Here is a 20,456-nt window from a genome sequence, read left to right on the forward strand (position 1 = left end):
TTTTTAGTTGGATTGCTATCTTAAAAGAGAAGGATGTTGAACAACAATTTACAGCATCTGTGAGTGTTTGAAGGGAAGTCAAATGCAAATGAATCTTTATTAGTTTACTAGGTTAATCCAGTAATTCACTGAGTCGTTTAGCACAGGAATGTTCCATGCACAGTTCAAAAGAATCGTTTGATTTAGCCATGAAGCAACTCCAATGTTCTTGCTGCCCAAGAGTAAAGGGGTGGGGGGGAAGCTGACCAGCTGGTCTGCTTCTGAATGATATCTCATTGGAGGGCAGGAGGCAGAATTGGGTCTTTTCACTCAATGTTACAACCTAAGTGCCATCGTGAATGACAAAAGTAGACTGAAGGGTACCTACTGGAAGTAGATGGTTCCACCAGAGTTTGGAAAGGTTGAGAAATGGACCTGCGTCATTCTACCAGCATTAAATCTCTGATAGAAATATCCTTAAGGCTTCTTGAAAAAAGAACACCAGCACAGATCCAAAACATCTCCAGGAGACACTCCTGCTTAACAATGCCCCATTTCAGACCTGTGGACATTTGGTGTCAAACTTCCAATGTTGGTCAGTGGTTCTGATTTTCCTTCCCTGCTCAACCCAAGAAAATAGACCTTCAGAGTTGACAGCATCTTATAACTTCTCACAACTACTGGGGAGTGATGACAACAATCAATCTGTTGTCAACAAACAATGAAACTGGAGGAGGGTGCTAACAAGCCAGAATCCTCCCAGACCATGGTGGGGGGGGGGGTAAAGCAGTGTGGGTGGGAGGCACTTTTGGAAGCCCTGCAATGCAGCTAATTACCCCTCTAGATGTGAATGCAAAAGCCAAGGTCACCAAAAACAAAAGGCTCCCCATTTTGCCAGTTGAGGTTTTTTTTAACGTCTGCCATGCAGTGGTAAACAGAAACATGTAACGTGCTATATGTGAGTTCCGGGACTGCATTACTGCACCTGCTTGGTGCAACATTCAAAGAAATATCCTTTGGACTGAGGATGAGGCCAGAGAAATAACAACAGTGGACAAAGAGATGGCAGATGAACTAAAGGAGTATTTTGCATCAGTCTTCACTGTGGAAGACACTGGCACTGTGCCAGATGTTGAAGGGTGTGAAGGAAGAGAAGTGAGTGCAGTTTCTACTACAAGGGAGAAGGTGCTCAAAAAGCTGAAAGACGCGAAGATACGTAAGTCACTCGGGCCAGAAGAACTATAACCAAGGGTTCTGAAAGAGGTAGCGGTAGAGATTAGGGAGAAATTAGTAATGATCTTTCAAAAATCATTTGACCCTGGCATAGCACCAGAGGACTGGAAAATTGCAAATGTCACTCCACTTTTTAAGAAAGGAGGAAGAAGACAGCAGAAAGGAAATTATAGACCATTTAGCCTGACCTCAGTAGTTGGGAAGATGTTGGAGTTAATTGTTAAGGATGAGGTTATGGAGTACTTGGTGACACAGGACAAGATAGGACAAAGTTGGCAAGGTTTCCTTGAGAGGAATTCTTTGAGATTACAAATTGGATAGATAAAAGAGATGCAGTGGATGTTGTATAGTTGGGGCTTCTAGAACACCTTTGACAAGGTGCCACACGAGCCTGCTTACCAAACTAAGAGCCAATGGTATTATGGGAAATTTACTGGCAAAGTTAGAGCATTGGCTGATTGGCAGGGTGGGAATAAAAGGATCCTTTTCTGGTTGGTTGCCAGAGACTAATGATGTTCCGCAGGGGTCAGTGTTGGGACTGCTTCTTTTTATACTGTATATCAGTATTTCAGATGATGGAATTGATGGCTTAGTTGCCAGGTTTGTAGATGATACAAAGATTGGTGGAGGGGCAGGTAGTGTTAAGGAAACAGGTAGGCTGCAGAAGGACTTAAAACAAATTAGGAGAATGGACAAAAAAGTGGCAAATGAAATACAATGGTGGAAAATGCATGGTTGTGCACTTTGGTAGAAGAAATAAATGTGCAGACTACCTTCTAAATGGAGAGAAATCTGAGATGCAAAGGGATTTAGGAGTCCTTCTTAAAAGTTAACTTGCAGGTAGAATTGGTGGTGAGGAAGGCAAATGTAATGTTTGCATTCATTTCAAGAGGTCTAGAATACAAGAGCAGGGATGTGATTCTGTGGCTTTATAAGGCATTGGTGAGGCCTCACCTTGAGTATTGCGAACAGTTTTGGGCTCCTCATCTAAGAAAAGATGTGCTGGCATTGGAGAAGGTTCAGAGAAGGTTCACAAGGATGATTCTGGGAATGAAAGGGATATCAAACGAGGAACGTTTGATAGCTCTGGGTTTGTACTCACTGGAATTTAGAAGGATCAGAGAATCTCATTGAAATCTTCCGAATGTTGAAAGGCCTAGACATGGTAGATGTGGAAAGAATGTTTCCCATGGTGGGGGAGTCTAGGACAAAAGGGCACAGCCTCAGGATAGAGGGGCATCCATTTAAAACAGAGATGCAGAGAAATTTCTTTACCCAGAGGGTGGCGGATTTGTGAAATTTGTTACCACAGGCAGCTGTAGAGGACAGGTTGTTGGATGTATTTAAGGCAGAACTTGATAGGTTCTTGATTGACCACTGCATCAAAGATTATGGGGAGAATGCCGGGGAGCGGTAAAAAGGATCAGCCAGAATTGAATGGCAGAGCAGACTTGAGGTGCCAAATGGTCCTATGGACTGGGGAGGAACACTAATGGTAGGGATAAGGGCTGGATGACATGGTCCACTTGAGTCAATGACAAAAGATCAGAAGATGTAGAATCAAATTTGGTCATTTGGCCCATCGAGTGTGCTCCACCATTCCATTACAGCGGATTATCCCTCCCAACAGCATTCTACTCCCTGTAACATATCTTACATATACCCTGTACAGAATCTATGGTGATGAATTCCATTGATTCACCACCCCCTAGCTAAAGAAATTCCTCCTCTCTGTTCTAAATGGATGTCCCTCAATTCTGAAGCTGTGGCTTCTAGTCCTAGACTCCCCCACTACAGGAAACATCCTTTCCACATCCACTCTATCTATACTTTTCAATGTTCTATCCATTTCAATGAGATTCTTCTAAACCAGTATGCCCCACCGCCAGTTCTTCTAAACCAGTGAGTACATCAAATGGTCTTACTGTTAACCCTTTCATTCCTGGGATCACTTTCATGAACCTCTTCTGGACGGTCTCCAATACCAGCATATCCTTTCTTTGCCAGGGCTCCAAAACTGCTCACAATACTCCAAATGTGGTCTGAGCAATGTTTTATCAAGCCTCAGCATAATATCTTTGCTTTTATATTCTATACTCTCAAAATGAATGCCAATACAGTAGTTCAATTTATTTTCTCACCACACACTCAACCTGCAAGTTAACCTTTAGGGAACCCTGCTCCAGGAAGTCCAAATTCTTTTTCATCTCTGATTTTTGAGTTTTCTCCCAATTTAGAAAGTAGACAATACCTTTAGTCCTTCTGTCAAAGTACATGACCAAGAACTTCTTACACTATATTGCATCTGCCACTTCTTTGCCCATTCCCGCAATTTGTCATGTCCTTTTTCAGACATCCTGCTTCCTCAACTCTACCTGCCCCTCCACCTATCTTCATGTCACCCACAAACTTGGCCTCAAAGCCATCAATTCTTTCATCCAAATCATTGAGATGTAATGAAAAAAGAAATGGTCCCAACACTAACCCCTGCAGAACACCACTAGTCACCGGTGGCCAACCAGAAAGGGCCACCTTTATTCCCGTTCTTTGCTTCCTGTCAGTCAATCTTCTATCCATGCTGGTGCCTTTCCTGTAATGCCATGGGCTTTTTATGCACAGCACCTTGTCAAACACCGCCTGAAAATCCAAAAAAAACAACACCCACTCTCTTTTGTCTATCCTGCTTGTTACCTCCTCAAATCTTGCCTGACAAATATTGTCAGGCAAGATTTCCCCTTTAAAGAATCATTCCAACTTTGGTCTATTTTATCCTTCGCAATCGACTCCAACATCTTCCTGACCAGAAGGCAGACTAACTGGCCTATAGTTTCCTTTCTTCTGCTTCTGTCCCTTCTTGAAGAATGGGGAGACATTTGCAACTTCGCAGTTCTCCGGAACCATTCCAGAATCTGGTGACACTTGAGGGATCATTACTCCACCAGCTCTTCAGCTGCCCCTTTCCAAATCCTGGGGTACAGTCCCTCTGATCCAGGTGACTTATTGATCTTCAGACCCTTCAGCTTCCCAAGCACCTTCTCCTTCATAATAGCAATGACACTCACTCCAACTGCCTGACATTGTCACACTTCTGGCATTCTGCTAGTATCTTCCACATTGAAGACTGATGCAAAATACTCATCAAGTTCATCTGCCATTTTGTTGTCCCCTATACCACCTCTCCAGCATCATTTTCCAGCAGGCTGATATCCACTCTTGATTCTCTTTTGCTCTACAAATATCTGAAAAATACTTTTTTTTGTATCCTCTTATATATTTTTGGCTAGTTTACCTTCATATTTAATCTTCTTTTTCTCTTTAAGGCCTTTTTAGTTGTCTTCTGTTGGTTTTTAAAAGCTTCTATCTTCCTACTAATTTTTGCTATATTATACGCCTTCTCTTTTGGTTTTATGCTGTCTATGACTTCCCTTATCAGCCATTGTTGCCTCATTCTCCCTTTAGAATACTTTATCTTTGGGATGTGACTTTCTTGCGCCTATCAGAAAGGAACAATGCAAACTTAACTCCTATTTTAGTTAAAGCAGGGAACAACAATGGCGGCCTTTCATCTAATGTATGCACCACTGGTGAAAGGATGGGTGAACTAATGGCACAACTATCAGTAAATATGTTTCATTAAGCAAACCTTACAGAGCCATGTTTGCAAAATGACCAAAGATGAGAATTAAACATCTCTAGGGATATTAACATTTAGAAAAGGCTGGCAAAATGGAAGGGGAAACAAACTAGGCCAGGGCTTGGAAAAATCAAGAATTAGAATATCTTAGTGTTGAACTGAGAAAGATAAAGGATTAACAAGTTTGGGGCATTTTCTAGGTAGACCCTCAAACCATCTTGGTAATGGAGGACAGTGAACTAACCAGAAATTAGAAATGCAGTACGAGATTGGTGGGTGCCTTGAACCATATCCAGAAAACAAGCTCATGGAATGTACACAAACTGGTTTTCCAAATCAATATATTGATAAACCAAAGAGTAATCAGACACTTTGGATCCCGTTTTGTGCAACGTGAAAAGATTAAGGCCTTTAAGGAACAGTGATCATAAAATGACAGGAGGTGTACAAACTGTAAGTGATTTAATTCAATGTGAAACCAGGCTATGAATTAAAGTAAACTGTGAAGGCATATTTTGTGTGCTAGCTCTGGTAGACTCAGAAGCTACATTAAATAAGATCACAGTGAATTACTGAAGGCTAACTTTACAAGTAACATACACTCCTTCAATTAACGATCAAGATTAGCTTTATTTGTGACATGTACATGTCAAATCAAATCAGCAAGGATTGTGCTGGGCAGCCTGCAAATGTGACAAATTAAAGCATGCCCAAGCTCACTAACCCCAACCAAGTCTTTGGGATGTGGGGGAGGGGGGGCAGGGGAAACAGGAGCAAACAGAAGCACATGCGGCGTCCGGGTGTAGAACATACAAACTCCTGACAGACAACGGCCTCTAACTTACAACTGGCATTATAAGGTGCTGCCCCTGATTGGGCGAAGTTGCTGTGGATGCCTTGTAGACCAAGACAGCAGAAATTATCAGGAAGGAGGTACAGATGCCCAAAAGCACATGCTCAACGATTCCGGAGCAGCTTCTTCCCCTGTGCCATCTGATTTCTGAATGGACAATGAATCCATGAACACTACCTCACTGCTTTTTTTTTGCTTCCATTTTGCACTACTGATTTAACAGTACAGACATACAGTAATTCATCTTTTTCTCTATTCTTATGCATTGCATTGAATTGCTGTCACAAAGTCAACAAATTTCATAACCTATAGTGGTGATATTAAAACTGATTCTGATTATATTGGGCAACAGGAAAATGGCAGAGAAATTAAACAATCATTTTACACTGGCCTTCACAATGAAATAAAAACATACAGAAAATTGGTTATTGTGATTTGTATCAGTGCAACTTTTTTTTAAATCACATTGCGCAGATAAATTTCAAAGTCTATATGTTTAAGATCAAAGAGCTTGTTATTTACACTCCAACCTTCCTTTAATACCTTCCCAGCACTTCAGGCCTCAAGCAGACCAGGGAAATTAAACAGAGCAGGGGTTTATAACCCTAAAACAAAGGAGTCTAGTTAGATTGTGCAATACTTGATCAAAATAAACAGGAATTAACTTTTAAAGTTTAAAATAGTGCATCCTCAGTGGAAAATCTGCTATCTTGCATGTGCTACTGCAGTGCATATATTAGCCAACTTGCAGAATGATATGAATTACATGCTGAATTTTACACTCCACGGAGCTTTCAGATCAGCAGCATCCTCTAAACCACTGCAATCAATTCTTCCTAAGGAATCACACACCAGACAAAACCTTTTTTTAAAATATTTATTCAGAAGCCAAGTTATCTATAAAAATCTTAATACTAAAATGCTTTTACATAGAGATTGTGTCCATAAAACTTATTTTTTAGTGTTTACACAAAAACTGAGACCATAGTCATACTTTACACATTTACAATAGGGTTTTTACTACATTTAAACACTTTTATTAGAATAACAGTTCCTTCCATTCAACAAAAAAACTGAAAACAAAATAAAAAACAAAAATCAACAAGCTTAAAAAAAAGCTCTCCTGGGTTTTCAGTTTCAAAATATTTTAATATCTAGTAAATAACTCTGTAATATTGTAGTTTTTTATTGTATAATTTTTTTAAAACTTCTCCTTGTAGGATTAAAACGCTATTGAGCAAGTCTCAGACGGGCCTGCGCCATTTCTTGCCCATTTATTTTCCCATGATGCATCACAAATCCAGTCCCCAGAAGCTCTCTCTCTACAAGCAAAAACAACCCAGCCAACAGTGAGGAAGTATTGCACTCTTGTCACTGGACTGAACAAATAGGTAACAGGACGCCTAGCAGATTGGTCCAATGGTGACATCACATCAGGTACCAGATGGAACGCAGCTAGACCTCCGATGGGGTTGGATAGGGTGGGGAGGAGAGGTGGGGGGGGGTTGGGGTTTAGGTGCACCCATCTTTTCTCTACTGTGCATTCTATTTGTAAAATCTCAAATGCAAAGGCCACCCTAACTCAATCCCTCTGGCAAAGGGCTGGGTCCCCAAAGTTAGCACTGCCTTTTTAAAAATTTCTCCCTCCGACTTAAAGTACAGAATATGACAGGAAATTCTGTGATGCACAAGGGATTCTTGCATCAAGTAACAGAGCCAGTGTGGATCAGCTCAGATAATAATGGACACTAAAATCCACCTTTTTTTTAACATTACAACATATTTGTTCAAAAGTTGCATCCTGAAAGATTATGCAACTGATACATTTTACTCCAGTCACCTGTGATGAATCTACCAAACGTCTTATAAATGCACAAATATCTGACTTGCAAGCCAGAAATTCCTAACAAAGCTACTTCTTGAGTTGAGCTTTGACCTTTCCAGACAAAAGGTCAATAATAATTTTGCCCAGGAATAATATACAGTTTAAGTTAAGAAAAAAAAGAAGAAAAACCTGTTATTTGTTCTCATGTGAAAGGTCTTCATTCTTTATATCTGAAAGAGCCCCAAGCACCATGGGAATTCGGTTCTCTTTATCTTTCAGCTGTTGCTATGGAACCAGAGTATCCCATCTTTCACTAAACCACCCAGTTGATTGATGAGCTTGACCTATTGAAAATACGGGATATGTGATTGTGATGTCACACTGCACCAGTCTATATGCAAAATGGTCACTAAGTGAAAGTTCAGATGCCAAAGGTTAGTCTCACATACCAAAAAAACACAAGCTGCAATTTATCTTAAATACATTTTTGATATATAAACAGGCAAACTCAAATAATCCTTCTGGAGGGCAGCCATGTTACATGAAACAAAAAGAAACCAAGTGATTTTCTGTAACATGGCACTGTTTAAAATGATGGTATCCCTGTGAGCCTCTGCAGGATGCTCACACAAAAGCATTTAGAAAATATAAAAGAAAAAACTCCCCAAGAACGGATTTGCAACTGTGATATAAAAAACTTTTACAACATATTAGTGTCTCAAAGCAACAGTAATGAAATATTACATTGATAACCTGCAAGAACAAACAATGGACTCAAACTTTATAACACCGTTTGTAAACTGTGGTTGTGATCATTTTGATGGAGACAGTATCCCTTTTATGATTACCACATGGGATTTAAAACAAAACAACTGTGAAGATAGAACAGAGTGCTAATTGACAAGAGTCATAATGAAACCCTTAGTTTCATTCATTCATTCTTGGAAATGGTAAAGTACATGTGAAGAATGGTGGGTAGGGAAACCACATGGCACAATGTTAAACAGTGTTCAAGCATTCTCCCAACTTCACTCCCCTTGTTACGATGGCTTTGCTTCTTCTATTTAAAAGCCACAATGGTGTCGTCATTGACATTCAGAATAAATACTACTGCTAAAACTTTCCAAAGTTTATTCATTGCTAACAAATAGTTGTTTGAGCTATCTAGAAAAGCATTGTGACACACTGCAGAATGCATTCAAGCTGTAGTGGGGCAATCTCCTGTCCTGGGGGGCATGGGGGGGAGACAACAACCTGTATCTGTACAATGCAGCCAAAGGGTTCTCAGCAGCAGTCACCTATTAACAATGTGATACCCTGCACAGCTAATCTTTCAAGTTCAACATTATCACTGTTATTTCCTGTTTTACAATAGATTTTGATTTCAGTTCAATATCCCAAGTTCTTTTATTGCCAGTTGGTTCCTAGCTGATACGATGGGCACAGATTTGCATATGTGAAGCCAATTGAAGATCATTCCAAGGGCTCACTTGAGAACATCACAAGGTTAATTGCCCCCCCCCCAATTTCTACCATATACACTCCTGCTCTAACACTCAGCATGAATTTTCTTTCCAATTCCCGAATCCAGTTCCACTGAGAATTGATAAAAAGACTAACCTCATGTAAACATGAAGACTTGTTCAACAATAAAATAGAAGTTATATAGGATGAAAAGTTACTCAAAGAGAACTCACTTCCTCACACTTGATTGTCCTTGACTTAGTGTTGTTTCTTCCATGAGCAATAGCAATGTTGAATTGTTTATTTTTATTTTATAGAAAAAATTGTCTTTCTGTTCAGACTATCATTTTCTGTGGTGCTAAGTTCTATCCAAAGGGAGCTTTGATTCTTAAAGCTGTGAAATCTCTTTTTGGATCCTTTGCTTCAATCAACCCTATATTTAATTAACATCTCTTTGGTCTTTTTACAAAAAAAAAGGACAACCCCAATAAGGATTTCATTTGAAACAGTCAGGGGGTTAATGACATCAAGAGTGAGAGTAAATATTAGACCAATGCAAGTGAGTAATAAGCTCCATGTAGAACAATCACAGTTCTAAAATCTTGTTATATTTCAAAGTTCTTGTAGTCCTGTCCCTAATGCTGAATGAATGGTACATGATATCAAGGCCATCACCAGGTAATGAATAGGTTTGTTTTCAAGTCATCCATAAACCAATTTTGTCCATGTGTCAGAGAAAAATAAAAGTTCCTTGATCACTTGGAATGATCACCATACGATCACTCCAAGATATTGGTAATAAATGGCATCAAAAATACGTAAGATAGGAAAGAACAATTAATAAATATATAGAAAAAGAGAGAGGGGGGAAGCTAGTTCTGTTCATAGGAACAAATATTTGAAGGTATATCAAACATTTGAATTCAATATTTTTAATGTTATGGGGAACAACCCATATGTACAGGCATCCATAGGTCATACCTTTGTAACCTGCATTCTACAGGCAGCCAAATTGTGGCTGATGTGTCAGTCTCTAAGATTCTCTGCAGCCCCTCATCTCAAGAAACCTTACTGTGGGAGGAAGAATGAAAATACAACGTTTACAGTTTTTATTTGGTGGGGGGGGGACTTGTGGCTGTTTTAAGAAAAACATGGACGGATCAGAAGTTAGTTGGAAGAATCAGGAGGATGGGGCAAACAGAATCGTTGATATGGAAGATCTTTCTATCAAGCAACCCTTAATTTATGAGCATCACAGGTGTAGTTTCAAGAACCTTTATTCAAATGCATCTTTGCTGCTGAAATGAATCTGTCTGTGTTCATTGCTTTACTGGAGTGAAGTGATGATTGAATTAATTCTGGAACGCTGGATGCATCTGGCACCCATTACATAATAATTCACCTGAGTGGACTTTTTTCCATTTTATTAGAGTGAATAATTACCCACATGGGCAGTGATGGTCAAATTCACTTCACTGAATGAATCATTTCCAAAAAGTTCACAACTTCCTTCTTTTAATGTAAGTGATAATGAGATGAGGATTTACAAGATTTCTTGTGCAGTAGATCTGCTTTTTACCTAATTAAGAAAGTTCCTAGGCTTCTATTTGACAAACTTTTCTCTGTGAAAGCAATTTTTCAGTCTGCACTATTTGAGTCAGTGAATAACAACCACCGACAGATACTACACACTACAGATTTCAAAGGAAGTCACAAATCATAGCCATATTAAGCTTTTAGTTACTGAGTTATTTGAGCAAGGAACTTTCTATCAAAGGACCAGATAAAAGTTGGTCTGGTACTGGCTGAAAGACAAACTGCTAAAAATGCACAAGGATTTGGTAATAATTTGAAAAGGAAAACTAGAATTGTTTTGAATATGAAATGGGAGACTTCATAGAACCGGGTTCTTAAATACAATAGTTCATAAAAATCAGTGGAATTGCACATCATGCAACTGAATAAAGATGTAAAATCAATTTCTAAGTATGACCAAATATTCAAAGTTCGCATAGTGCAGAATGCAACACTGAATCATTTGCATCTTATGCACATGATGTACTCATACGTGTATGGCACCGGGTATGCAGTTGTGATATAATCCTCACATGATGCACATTTTATGTGGTTGCTGCAACATTAATCCTGGATATATTCCAGAATGAAAAGGGTACAACAAGACAGCAGTCCTTAATGGGGCAACACCTTCTTGGCTGTTCCTACAGGACAGACACCAATTGCAGCACTGCAAGGGAGGTCTACTTTTTACAGGAGAGCTCATTCTCTCCTTGTGAGTCCGCATCTGAGAAATTATGCCAATATAGCGCCAGCGAGGTGGTCTGAGTCTATCACACCCGCTTACTGAATGGGATAGACTGGGATTCCCTAACCACTTCTGAAATTACATGCTGCTATTCATGCAAAAGAGGAGTCAAAGGCTAGGGTAAATATGTACGTCGAGAGCAGTGAAAAGTTTAGAAGGGATCTGCAGAATTTTCTTTTGCATCCAGAAGGCAGTTAAAGTCTGCAATGAACTGGCTGGGAAGCTCATGAAGGCAGGTACTCTGGAAATTTAAGCAGCGTCTGCATGAGTATTTGAACTGCCATGGCATAGTAGCTATAGGCCAGGGGCTGGTAAACTGGATTACTATAGATAGGAACTCAATGGGCAGCACTGTCATAATGGGCTGAAGGGCCTGGTTCTGTCTGTGACTCAACACACATAAAGTCTGTGAATTACGCTGACAGAATAATCACTCCCTCACCGGCTCTGTGTAAACTGTGACCTCCTTTTGTGTAATGATAGCAGGTATTTTTATGCAAGGTACAATTTCTAGCTTGTTGTCTGACCTGAAATGGAGACTTTTCACTCTCATTCTGACTGCAACCAACCTGCTGTGCAGCGGCTGTGGTATCTACTCCTGTCTCTGATTTCCATGGTTTCAGGTTGCGCTGCGTCTGTGATGCAGCCTTCCAGGCAGGGCTTCTGCCTCTGTGCTCGCTGCGGCATGATTTTCTGTCCATTAAAGCAAACAGGTGGAAAGTCCTGCGTTGGCGAGCACAGAAGGCAATGAGCCCAGCTGCTGCTTTTAACAGCAGTGAACTTGCCATTGTGGAATGAAGCTGCAATTAAAAATAGCAGACACATAGCCTGAAGGAAGCTTGGGTTACTTGAACAACACCTTTTCTCTCTCTTGCTTACTGCACTTAAAGCCAAAAAAATGTTCTTGTTAAAGATCTATGTCTAACTATGGACTTGATCTACTTTGGTTGCAGTTCACATCTCTAAAATCAGTAATTTTATGCGAGATCTAGATGGATTCTGCATGCATAATTATCTTAAAGAACTTACATTTGGCAATCATGATCTTGAACAGGATGGTAGGGACCACTGGTGCCTGTAATTCCTCCAACGTACGTGTATATTCCACCACAGTACAGTCACAGATGGTAAATCAACAGGACAGACACCAGAGACCACCAAAATGCCTCCTCCATTGCAAACACTAAATGTGGAATACAGGAGCACCTGCAGGGCGTATTGCATCCCCTCAAATTCAATGGAATCTAATTTCAGAAGCAGAGTAAAATGATAGACACCATGTGGCACAGCTAACACTAAACGCTAAGGTTGAATTCCTGCATTGCAGGCCTGAAGAAAGAGCGGGATTAAAATCAATCCGAGGCGGTGGTATAAAAAAGGGCAGTATTAAATTGGCTGTGCCACACACAAAATACTGGAGGAGCTCAGCAGGTAAGGCAGAAACTATAGAGAGGAATAAACAATCCACATTTCTGGCAAAGAATCCTCATCATGACTGACACGTACTCAGCAGGCAGGGTAGCTTCTATGAAGAGGAATAAATGTCAACTGTATACTCCTCTTCATAGATGCTGCCTGGCCTGCTGAGTTCCTCCAGCATTTTGTGTGTGTGTGTGTGTTGCTCTGGATTTCCAGCATCCACAAAATCTCTTGTGTTTATTAACTTGGCTGCCTGTTTTATGGAGTGCCCAATATTTAGCAATTTGCAGTCAGTGGAGGCAAAAATAAAGTGTTCCAGCTACCATATGACTTATCCAATTCTGCCCATTGAAGTTAATTTCTTCTTGACCTTCTAAACTGGAACATTAAATTAGGAGTCAAACAAGTCAGGACTGCTGGTTTGTCTTCAACGATATATATTTTCAATGAGCCAATGCTGGAATCTCCCACTGATACCAATTTAACCAAAAAAGTTTCGTATACTGAATAGGTTAATTGTTCACTTCCTAATAAAACCAAAATACTTCAAGAACTCAACATAACCTTTAGCCCTCATGGCTTAATCCTGCACCAGTATGTGTGTTTTTTTTTAGCAAATTTGTTACTTGAATGTTTTATCTTCCACTCTCTGCAGTTAGCATCCTCCATTGTTCAGAAAGAAGAGTTAAGTGACATCTTCTCCAAAGTGGTGTTGCTCTTGGCAACAAAGCTAGAAGCCTTTATAAATACCCCAGCTCTGGCATGGACAATCTCATCTCCAGCATAGAGAACCTCAACTCTGGCCTGGACAACCCCAAGCCCATCTGGAAAACAGGAGGAGGTTTGGACACGGGGATAGCAACCCCCCATTCTGTAAAAACACTCAGTTACAGAAGCTCCGAAGACCCCTTTCCTGGGAGAGGAAAGATTTTCAAAGATGGGCAACACCTGGGACTACTTGAAAGACTGGCCCAGGTTAGAGGACTTGGCAAGCAGCTGTCAGCGTCCTACACCACAGTAGAGGTGACAGGTTTAAGTAAGTATAAATACCCAACATGATTGAATAAAAGGGACACTGTCTCTTTCAAATCTGTGCATCAGAAAGGAAACAAACATGGCTGACCATTCCCTACATGTGTGCAGAATTCTATACAATTTTTAGCAATAGGGATTATAATTGTTTTCACCAATCACTTTTCAAAAAAGGAACATTTAACCCACAGAGTGAATCACTCAACAACTGTTCAGTTAGGAGGTTAGAATTAGTCTGACAGAGTGATGCCACAATCTGTCTTGTATAACAAAGCAGTCTTCTTCAAAGTAAAAGTCTTTTTCTCCCCCCTTTCTTTTTTCCTTCTTCTTCAGAAGTTCCAGCTAATAAGTAGTCTCAGCTGGGCTGAGTAATGCAGTGCATTAAAAAAAGATTCCTGGGTTTTTACAAAACTCTCCAGGAAACAAAGTAACAACAAAAACACATTAGACCTGATTCTGCTTTGCAAAGTTGAAAGCAGACAGAGGTACGGGAGTGTATGGCTTGTATGATGCTCATTTTCCTTCGTTCTCCAATCTGCACACACATACATGCACACTCACATACGCAACCACACACGCACACGCACACACACACGCACACACACACACACACACACACTGAAATAAACTCCATGCTGTTTGACCCCTACTCTGATCCAGGGTCAAGCTTCCATGTGACCATTCCAGCTTCCTTGATTCTCTGAGGCCCAGCTCTCACATCTCCAAATTTTGCCTTCTCCGTGGCTTGAGGCCTAGTTCTCTCATGTGCAAATTCAGCCTGGTCGACCCATTGATGCCTAGAAGTTATATGTTCCAACTCCAGCCTACCTGATGCCCTAAGGGTTCCACTTTGGTAAATCCAGTATTACTGATCCCCAGAAGGCTTAGTTCTCATGTTTCCAAGAACCATTGCTTGACCACATAAAATCTCTCCGCCAATGATTCCAGGTCCACTTGCTTGAGCCTCAAGGTGTTGTTAGCAAGTATCCAACTCCAGCCCATCGTGCATCATTTGAACAATTCATTAGGTTAATTAGATTTCTTTTAGCAGAAAGGTTTATCAATCCCTGTTACCATGGTGTAGATCCAGGCTTTATATTAATTCATACATTATGTTTTAGCAGAGACTGGGTACTCCATCTGCATTGAGGATTCTGCCTATTGTAGGGTCGTAGGTCCCAGCCAGATAATACAAGTCTTGACTGTCTTGGTGCTTCTTGGTTTTTATCAGTTGTTCGTACTGTTCCAGACTGACTACCTGACATTTATGGGAAATAGTCTGCACATCGTTTTCATCTTCATGGCAAGATTGATACAATGCTTTCTGAAATAGCAAGGGAAATTCTTATTAGGACATGATATTAGAGTATATATACTGTGTGTGTGTATACATACACACACACACACACACACACACACACACACACACGCGCGCGCACACATGTCTATTTATGCACGTGCACACACACAAGCACTCAAGTTTAATTAAATATGAATTAATTAAATAAATGTAAAATTATTTTATATTTGGGAGATGTCACATCTTGAAGGTTTGGTCCACACTCATTCACACACAAATGAGGAGTAATTAAACAAAAAAATAAAAATGTTACACTTGGGAGATGAAGGGTTAACGTTCCCATGTCATTACAATGAAGACAAGTTCACATGTAAGTCGTGGTACTGAAGCATTACAATATTTTATTCAGGTCCAAGTGTACCATCACTTGCATCTGACTGGGTGTTTGTACATTACCAGAAATAATAAATTCAGTTCTTCAGAAAGCTGCTTTTTAAAGAGGAGCATAAAGTGAAAGTTTGCAAATGGTATTTTGTCTCACCTTGCCGTCGTTGCACTTTTTGCCCAGCTTTGTTTCTTCAGGATGATAAAACCACTTCACTTTAACCACCATGTTGCTTCCCCACGATTCCCACATGCTTTCTATCCGGCCGATGTACGGAAGGTTTGGGCGACCAACAGAGAGAAACACCGCACAATCTCCAATGCAGATTGTCTCCTTCCCTCTCACAATAGCTTTGTAGTAAAGCTTCTTTGCTTTCCCTTTCATACCTCGTCTCTGTGGGAATCAACTAGACTTGGTTAACATATAGATTTGGAAACCACTGGAAGCACTCAGCAGGTGAGGTAAGCCAGTGGCTGATGATCTTTCCAGTCTTAATTTAGGCTTTTGTACTAGCTTATAATTTACTTCACGTGGTGATAATTTGAACTGGGTGATAGTGACTTGGCTGCTGGCTTTATGCTAGGCATCATATTCTGCTCCTTCAAAAGAAAGGAAAGTGAGGTGAGGTTTAACACGAGCTGTTGGCCTGCTTCTTGACTTCATATACAGAGATTCATATCACCCTCTGTGGCTCTGGACAAACACAGTCATATTCGACTTCAGGGACAACTCCGAGTTTTCCCAAATGTGCACAGAGAAAGTTTTTACTGGAAAACCCAAGTCTCTGTTTTCACCACGGCAAGTGGGATTGCAGAGAGGCAGACTGAGGAGCATTGATATGCTGATGAATTGATTCTTCAGTTATGAGACTCTTTAATGGGTATCAGACTGTTAGGAAAAGGGGTTAGTGGGTTCGGAATGGTCAGAGTCAAACCCAGTCTCGTCCTCATCAGATTACAGTAAGTATCACTTCTGTAAAGGGTTCAGAGTTCAAAGTAAATTTATTATCAATGTATATATATGTTACCATACACTAGCCTGAGATTCATCTTCGTGCAGGCATTCACAGTAAATACAACAGAACCAATGAAACACTGCACAACATAAGGAAGGGCGATCAGCCAGTGTGCAAAAGACAACGCATTATGCAAATACCAAAAGGAAAAACAAAATTATAAATAAATAAACATTCAGATTGTGACTTGTAGAGTCCTCGAAAGTGAGGCCACTCATTGCGGAATTAATGGAGTATTGGGGTGAGTGAATTTATCCACGCTGGTTCAGGAGCCTGATGTAGCAACTGCTGCTGAACCTGGTGGTGTGGGAGCTAAGGCTCCTCTACCTTCTTCCTATCGGCAAAACCAAGAAGAGGGTAGGCTTGGACGGTGGGGGTCCTCGATGATGGGTGCTGCTTTCCTGTGACAGCGTTCCTTGTAAATGGCTCAGCAACAATAATCAGGAATAAAACATTTGCCAGACATCCTCCTTCCTATCCTATGAGCACTGAATACCTAACCAAGCAGAAACTGTGGATCAAAGGATTTACATTTTTAAAGAGGACTCAACAAGGGATCAAGTGATGAATTATTGCACTCACATTCAGAGGTTAAAGAAAACAAGAAAATGCTGGGATCAGAGTCTGAAATATTAAGTTTCTCTTTCTCACATGTGCCATGTCACCTGCTGAGTATTTCTAGCATATTTCATTACATACTGTTATAAATATGAATTCGGTAATCTTTTATTATATCTGCATTTTCAGTTGTGTTTCAGATTTCTAGCCTCTGCACCACTTAGCTTTTGAGTTTCGTATTCACATGAACTTCATCAATCTATGGCGAGGATTTAAAATGGATTGCTGCACAGAGATGAAATCCACCTCAAGGGAAAGGAAGCAAGGGGGAAGTGTGCTTCTCTGCGGCTCAATTCCGAATGTTTGATTTTCAGCTCATTCAAGGACAGTGCTACTGATCCAACTGATCCTGTCCATCTGTCTCCTCGGCAAAGAGAAGATGGGGGCCAAATTGGAATGAAGGTCTGCAGAGGGCTGCCTTGGCATATGACGGAGTGTCATGGCTCCAACAACCTAAGTTCAACCCTGACTGCTGGAGCTGTTTGTGTGGAGTTCGCCAGCTCTCCCTGTGACTGCCTACATTCCCTCCAGATGCTGTACTTCCCCTTCCCAATGGAATGGGACTTGGGAAGTTACTTGACCTCTGCACAGTAGTCCTATGTGTACTTGTTTGGGAGAATCTGGGGAAAAGAATAAAATGGGATTTGTGTAAATCGGTGTTTGATGGCCAGCACAGACTTGGTGGGCCGAAGGGCCTGTTTCTGTGCTTTGTGACTGTGGGATTAACGACAGCATTAGAAATATCAGTGAAACCGTACCTGTGTTGGCTTCCCAGACCACTTCCACAGCTGCCGTGCTGGGAGAAAAGAGGAGATTTTAGGACGATTCCCCACAGATGGCAATCTCTGTCTCTTTGATATCTCCTTAGCCTTTTGGAGCCGTAACTCTTCCTGCCTCTTTTGTTTCATCTTATTCGCAGACATCACAGACTTGATTGAGAAGGAGTGCGGGGATATCTTCGTCTCTGCCTGCCGGGGGTCCGAGGAGGCCAGCATTGCGGCCACGGGCCGGGTCATGCAGGTCTGAAGCAAGAGCGTTGAGTCATCATCAGAGCTGTATGACGAATCATCATTGTCCGATGAGCACATGCTAGATGTGGAGGTAGAACCAGATGTTGAAGAGGATGAAGATCCAGAAGATGAAGACAAGACAGACAGCCTAGACATGAACCTCGATGTGACACTCTGCCGGAGGTTTCTACTTTCATCCTCATCGTCCATGTCAGAGAGCGAGCTATGGCTGTCACTGTCGCAATCCATCCCAAACTCTGACTGGCCAGTGTACTCATTCATAGCTAAGCTGATAGGAAGGTTTTGAAGTTGAGCGTGCTTTCCTTTTAGAAGCTCCATTCTCCCATTTCGCTCTTTACTTATCAAAGCCGCCTGGGAGTAGGCAGCATCAGATTTCACTCCAAACTCCTTCTCGCTCATCAGCAAGGCCTTTCCGTTTTTTGTTTTAGGAGACATCACTCCTTCGTGATCTAACTTTACAAGGTATTCAGTTTCTGTTTTCCTCTTCCCAGCTTTTGGGATTGATATGTCGAGCTTCTCCATCTTTCTGTACTTCACTGGCTTGGGGTTTGGCATCAGGCTTGGACTACTCCCGAAGGCTCCAAATGTGCTGGCAATGCTGCCAAAAGAGTCGACCTCAAACCCACCACTAAACACTGGAGGTGGGAGGCCATGTAGGGGAAGGAACCGTTCTTTACCCTTCAACCTTCTTGTGCTTCCATTTAACTCAAACAAGTTTTCTAAAACTGCCGTATTCTTGCTGGAGATCTTTTTCTTTGTCTGGACGTTCCCTGGCCAATTTATCAGTGTGTTTGACTTTTTACTCAGTATGTGTTCCCCTTTCAATAACGTCGATATCTCCGAGTTTGAAACTCCTTTTCCTTTTTCTGAAAGAAAAAAATAATCTGAATTATTTGGGAAGACAGCAAGGTAATGAATCATCTTGCTGTACAAACTAAATTGGTACAAGTTTAAAAATGCACTGGTTACTTGTTCTTTAAAAACGTGTGACCACACATTCACAACCTTTATAGAGAAATAACTGTTAATCCAGTTACTAAATCCAGAGCTGATGTCTCTTGATAAAAAAAAAATCTCGCTACAGTCTCCTTACACCATTTTCTATTCTGCTAATCATTTGGATACAATGTGAGATTTAATATTGTGAGAAATCTAATATTTCATTATGACAATTTGAGAGCTGTATAAGCTCTATAAAGGGGATGTTAAATCATATTCTAGTTTCTTGGCTGCATTTAAAGGAACTAAATTCTATAACATTTGTTAGTCTGAGACTGACTTGTGTTCCATATACAGTACTTAGCACTTGCTAATGCAAACCTAAATGTGTCCCTGTGGTTATCAGCAGTAAATTTTCTGTGGAGACCAGGACATAATGATTCAAACTATGGAGAAAATAACATACTCAACTCATTCCATGACAATTAATGCACTTTTATGAGTGTACTACCTCCACTTGGCTGCTGCCTAAGCAAAGAATATGGATGGGGTTAGACTTAATGAATAAATGGATTTAGATTTAAAGAATACTATAGTGATGATCTACCTATATTATGACCTTCTTTGACACCATACTTCACCATCTTTAATAATGTTCAAATCACATTTATCAAGTTTTCATGTTCCTGGTCATAATATTTTTTAAAAACAGGAGTGAGTGCCAAATTGACAAATTCTTTAATTAGGAGGCAAAACTATTGGAGTTGGACCTGGACAGGACACCACAGACATTGGGAGCTTTCTTCTTGCAAAAAAAAATGGAAAGGTTCCAGTTAAAGTTGCCATTGCCTTGTTCCTGCCTGGAGTTGGCAGGCTTGGTCAACTGCTCTCCTAAACAGATGGCAGAAACGATTCATGATGGATGGAAACATTCTTTTCAATAGATATATCTAACCTTTCAATAACGTCATTGGAATCCAAATACAATTTTAGCATGGATGGAACTGAAAAGAAGAGGCCATGACTTTCCAATCAGGCCAACAGACAGTGAAGAGGACTGGAAGAAGAGGTCCAATAAAGTTACTTGAAATAGTGTTATTACTTAGCTTTGCATGTGGGAGCAGAAGTAATCACAAGGGCATTGACAGAAACCCTTAATTATCCCATAACTGCCAATTAATCCTCATGTTTGCCCATCTAATTAACTACTGTCACACGGCATTCCAAGATCTCCATGTCCCCATCATTATACTCCCATTCAAGTGATCGGTTGACAAGTACCTATTTCTACCTAAAGGTACCTATTTCTTGTGCAATAGTACCTTTGTCACAGGCTCTGCTGATTTGCAACAGAAATCTGGCTCAACAGTTGAAACTGGGACATTTCGAAAATACTGTTACCTGAG

At 40.6% G+C, this 20,456-nt stretch overlaps 1 protein-coding gene across 2 annotated transcripts in view; it reads right to left on the reverse strand.

The window, feature by feature from the left end:
* Nucleotides 1–6,575: 6,575 nt before the first annotated feature.
* Nucleotides 6,576–20,456, reverse strand: part of bahcc1b (BAH domain and coiled-coil containing 1b) — a 286,926-nt gene continuing 273,045 nt past the window's right edge. For both annotated transcript variants that reach the window (XM_059948538.1, XM_059948537.1), the window contains exons 27-29: nucleotides 17,839–18,977; nucleotides 15,604–15,840; nucleotides 6,576–15,086 (exon numbers count right to left, since the gene is read on the reverse strand). In XM_059948538.1, the coding sequence (XP_059804521.1) occupies nucleotides 14,880–15,086; nucleotides 15,604–15,840; nucleotides 17,839–18,977 (1,583 nt within the window). In that variant the 3' untranslated portion in view covers nucleotides 6,576–14,879. The remainder of the gene's footprint in view (nucleotides 15,087–15,603; nucleotides 15,841–17,838; nucleotides 18,978–20,456) is intronic.

The sequence above is a fragment of the Hypanus sabinus genome, chromosome 23, assembly GCF_030144855.1.
Source record: "Hypanus sabinus isolate sHypSab1 chromosome 23, sHypSab1.hap1, whole genome shotgun sequence".
Lineage (NCBI taxonomy): Eukaryota > Metazoa > Chordata > Chondrichthyes > Myliobatiformes > Dasyatidae > Hypanus > Hypanus sabinus.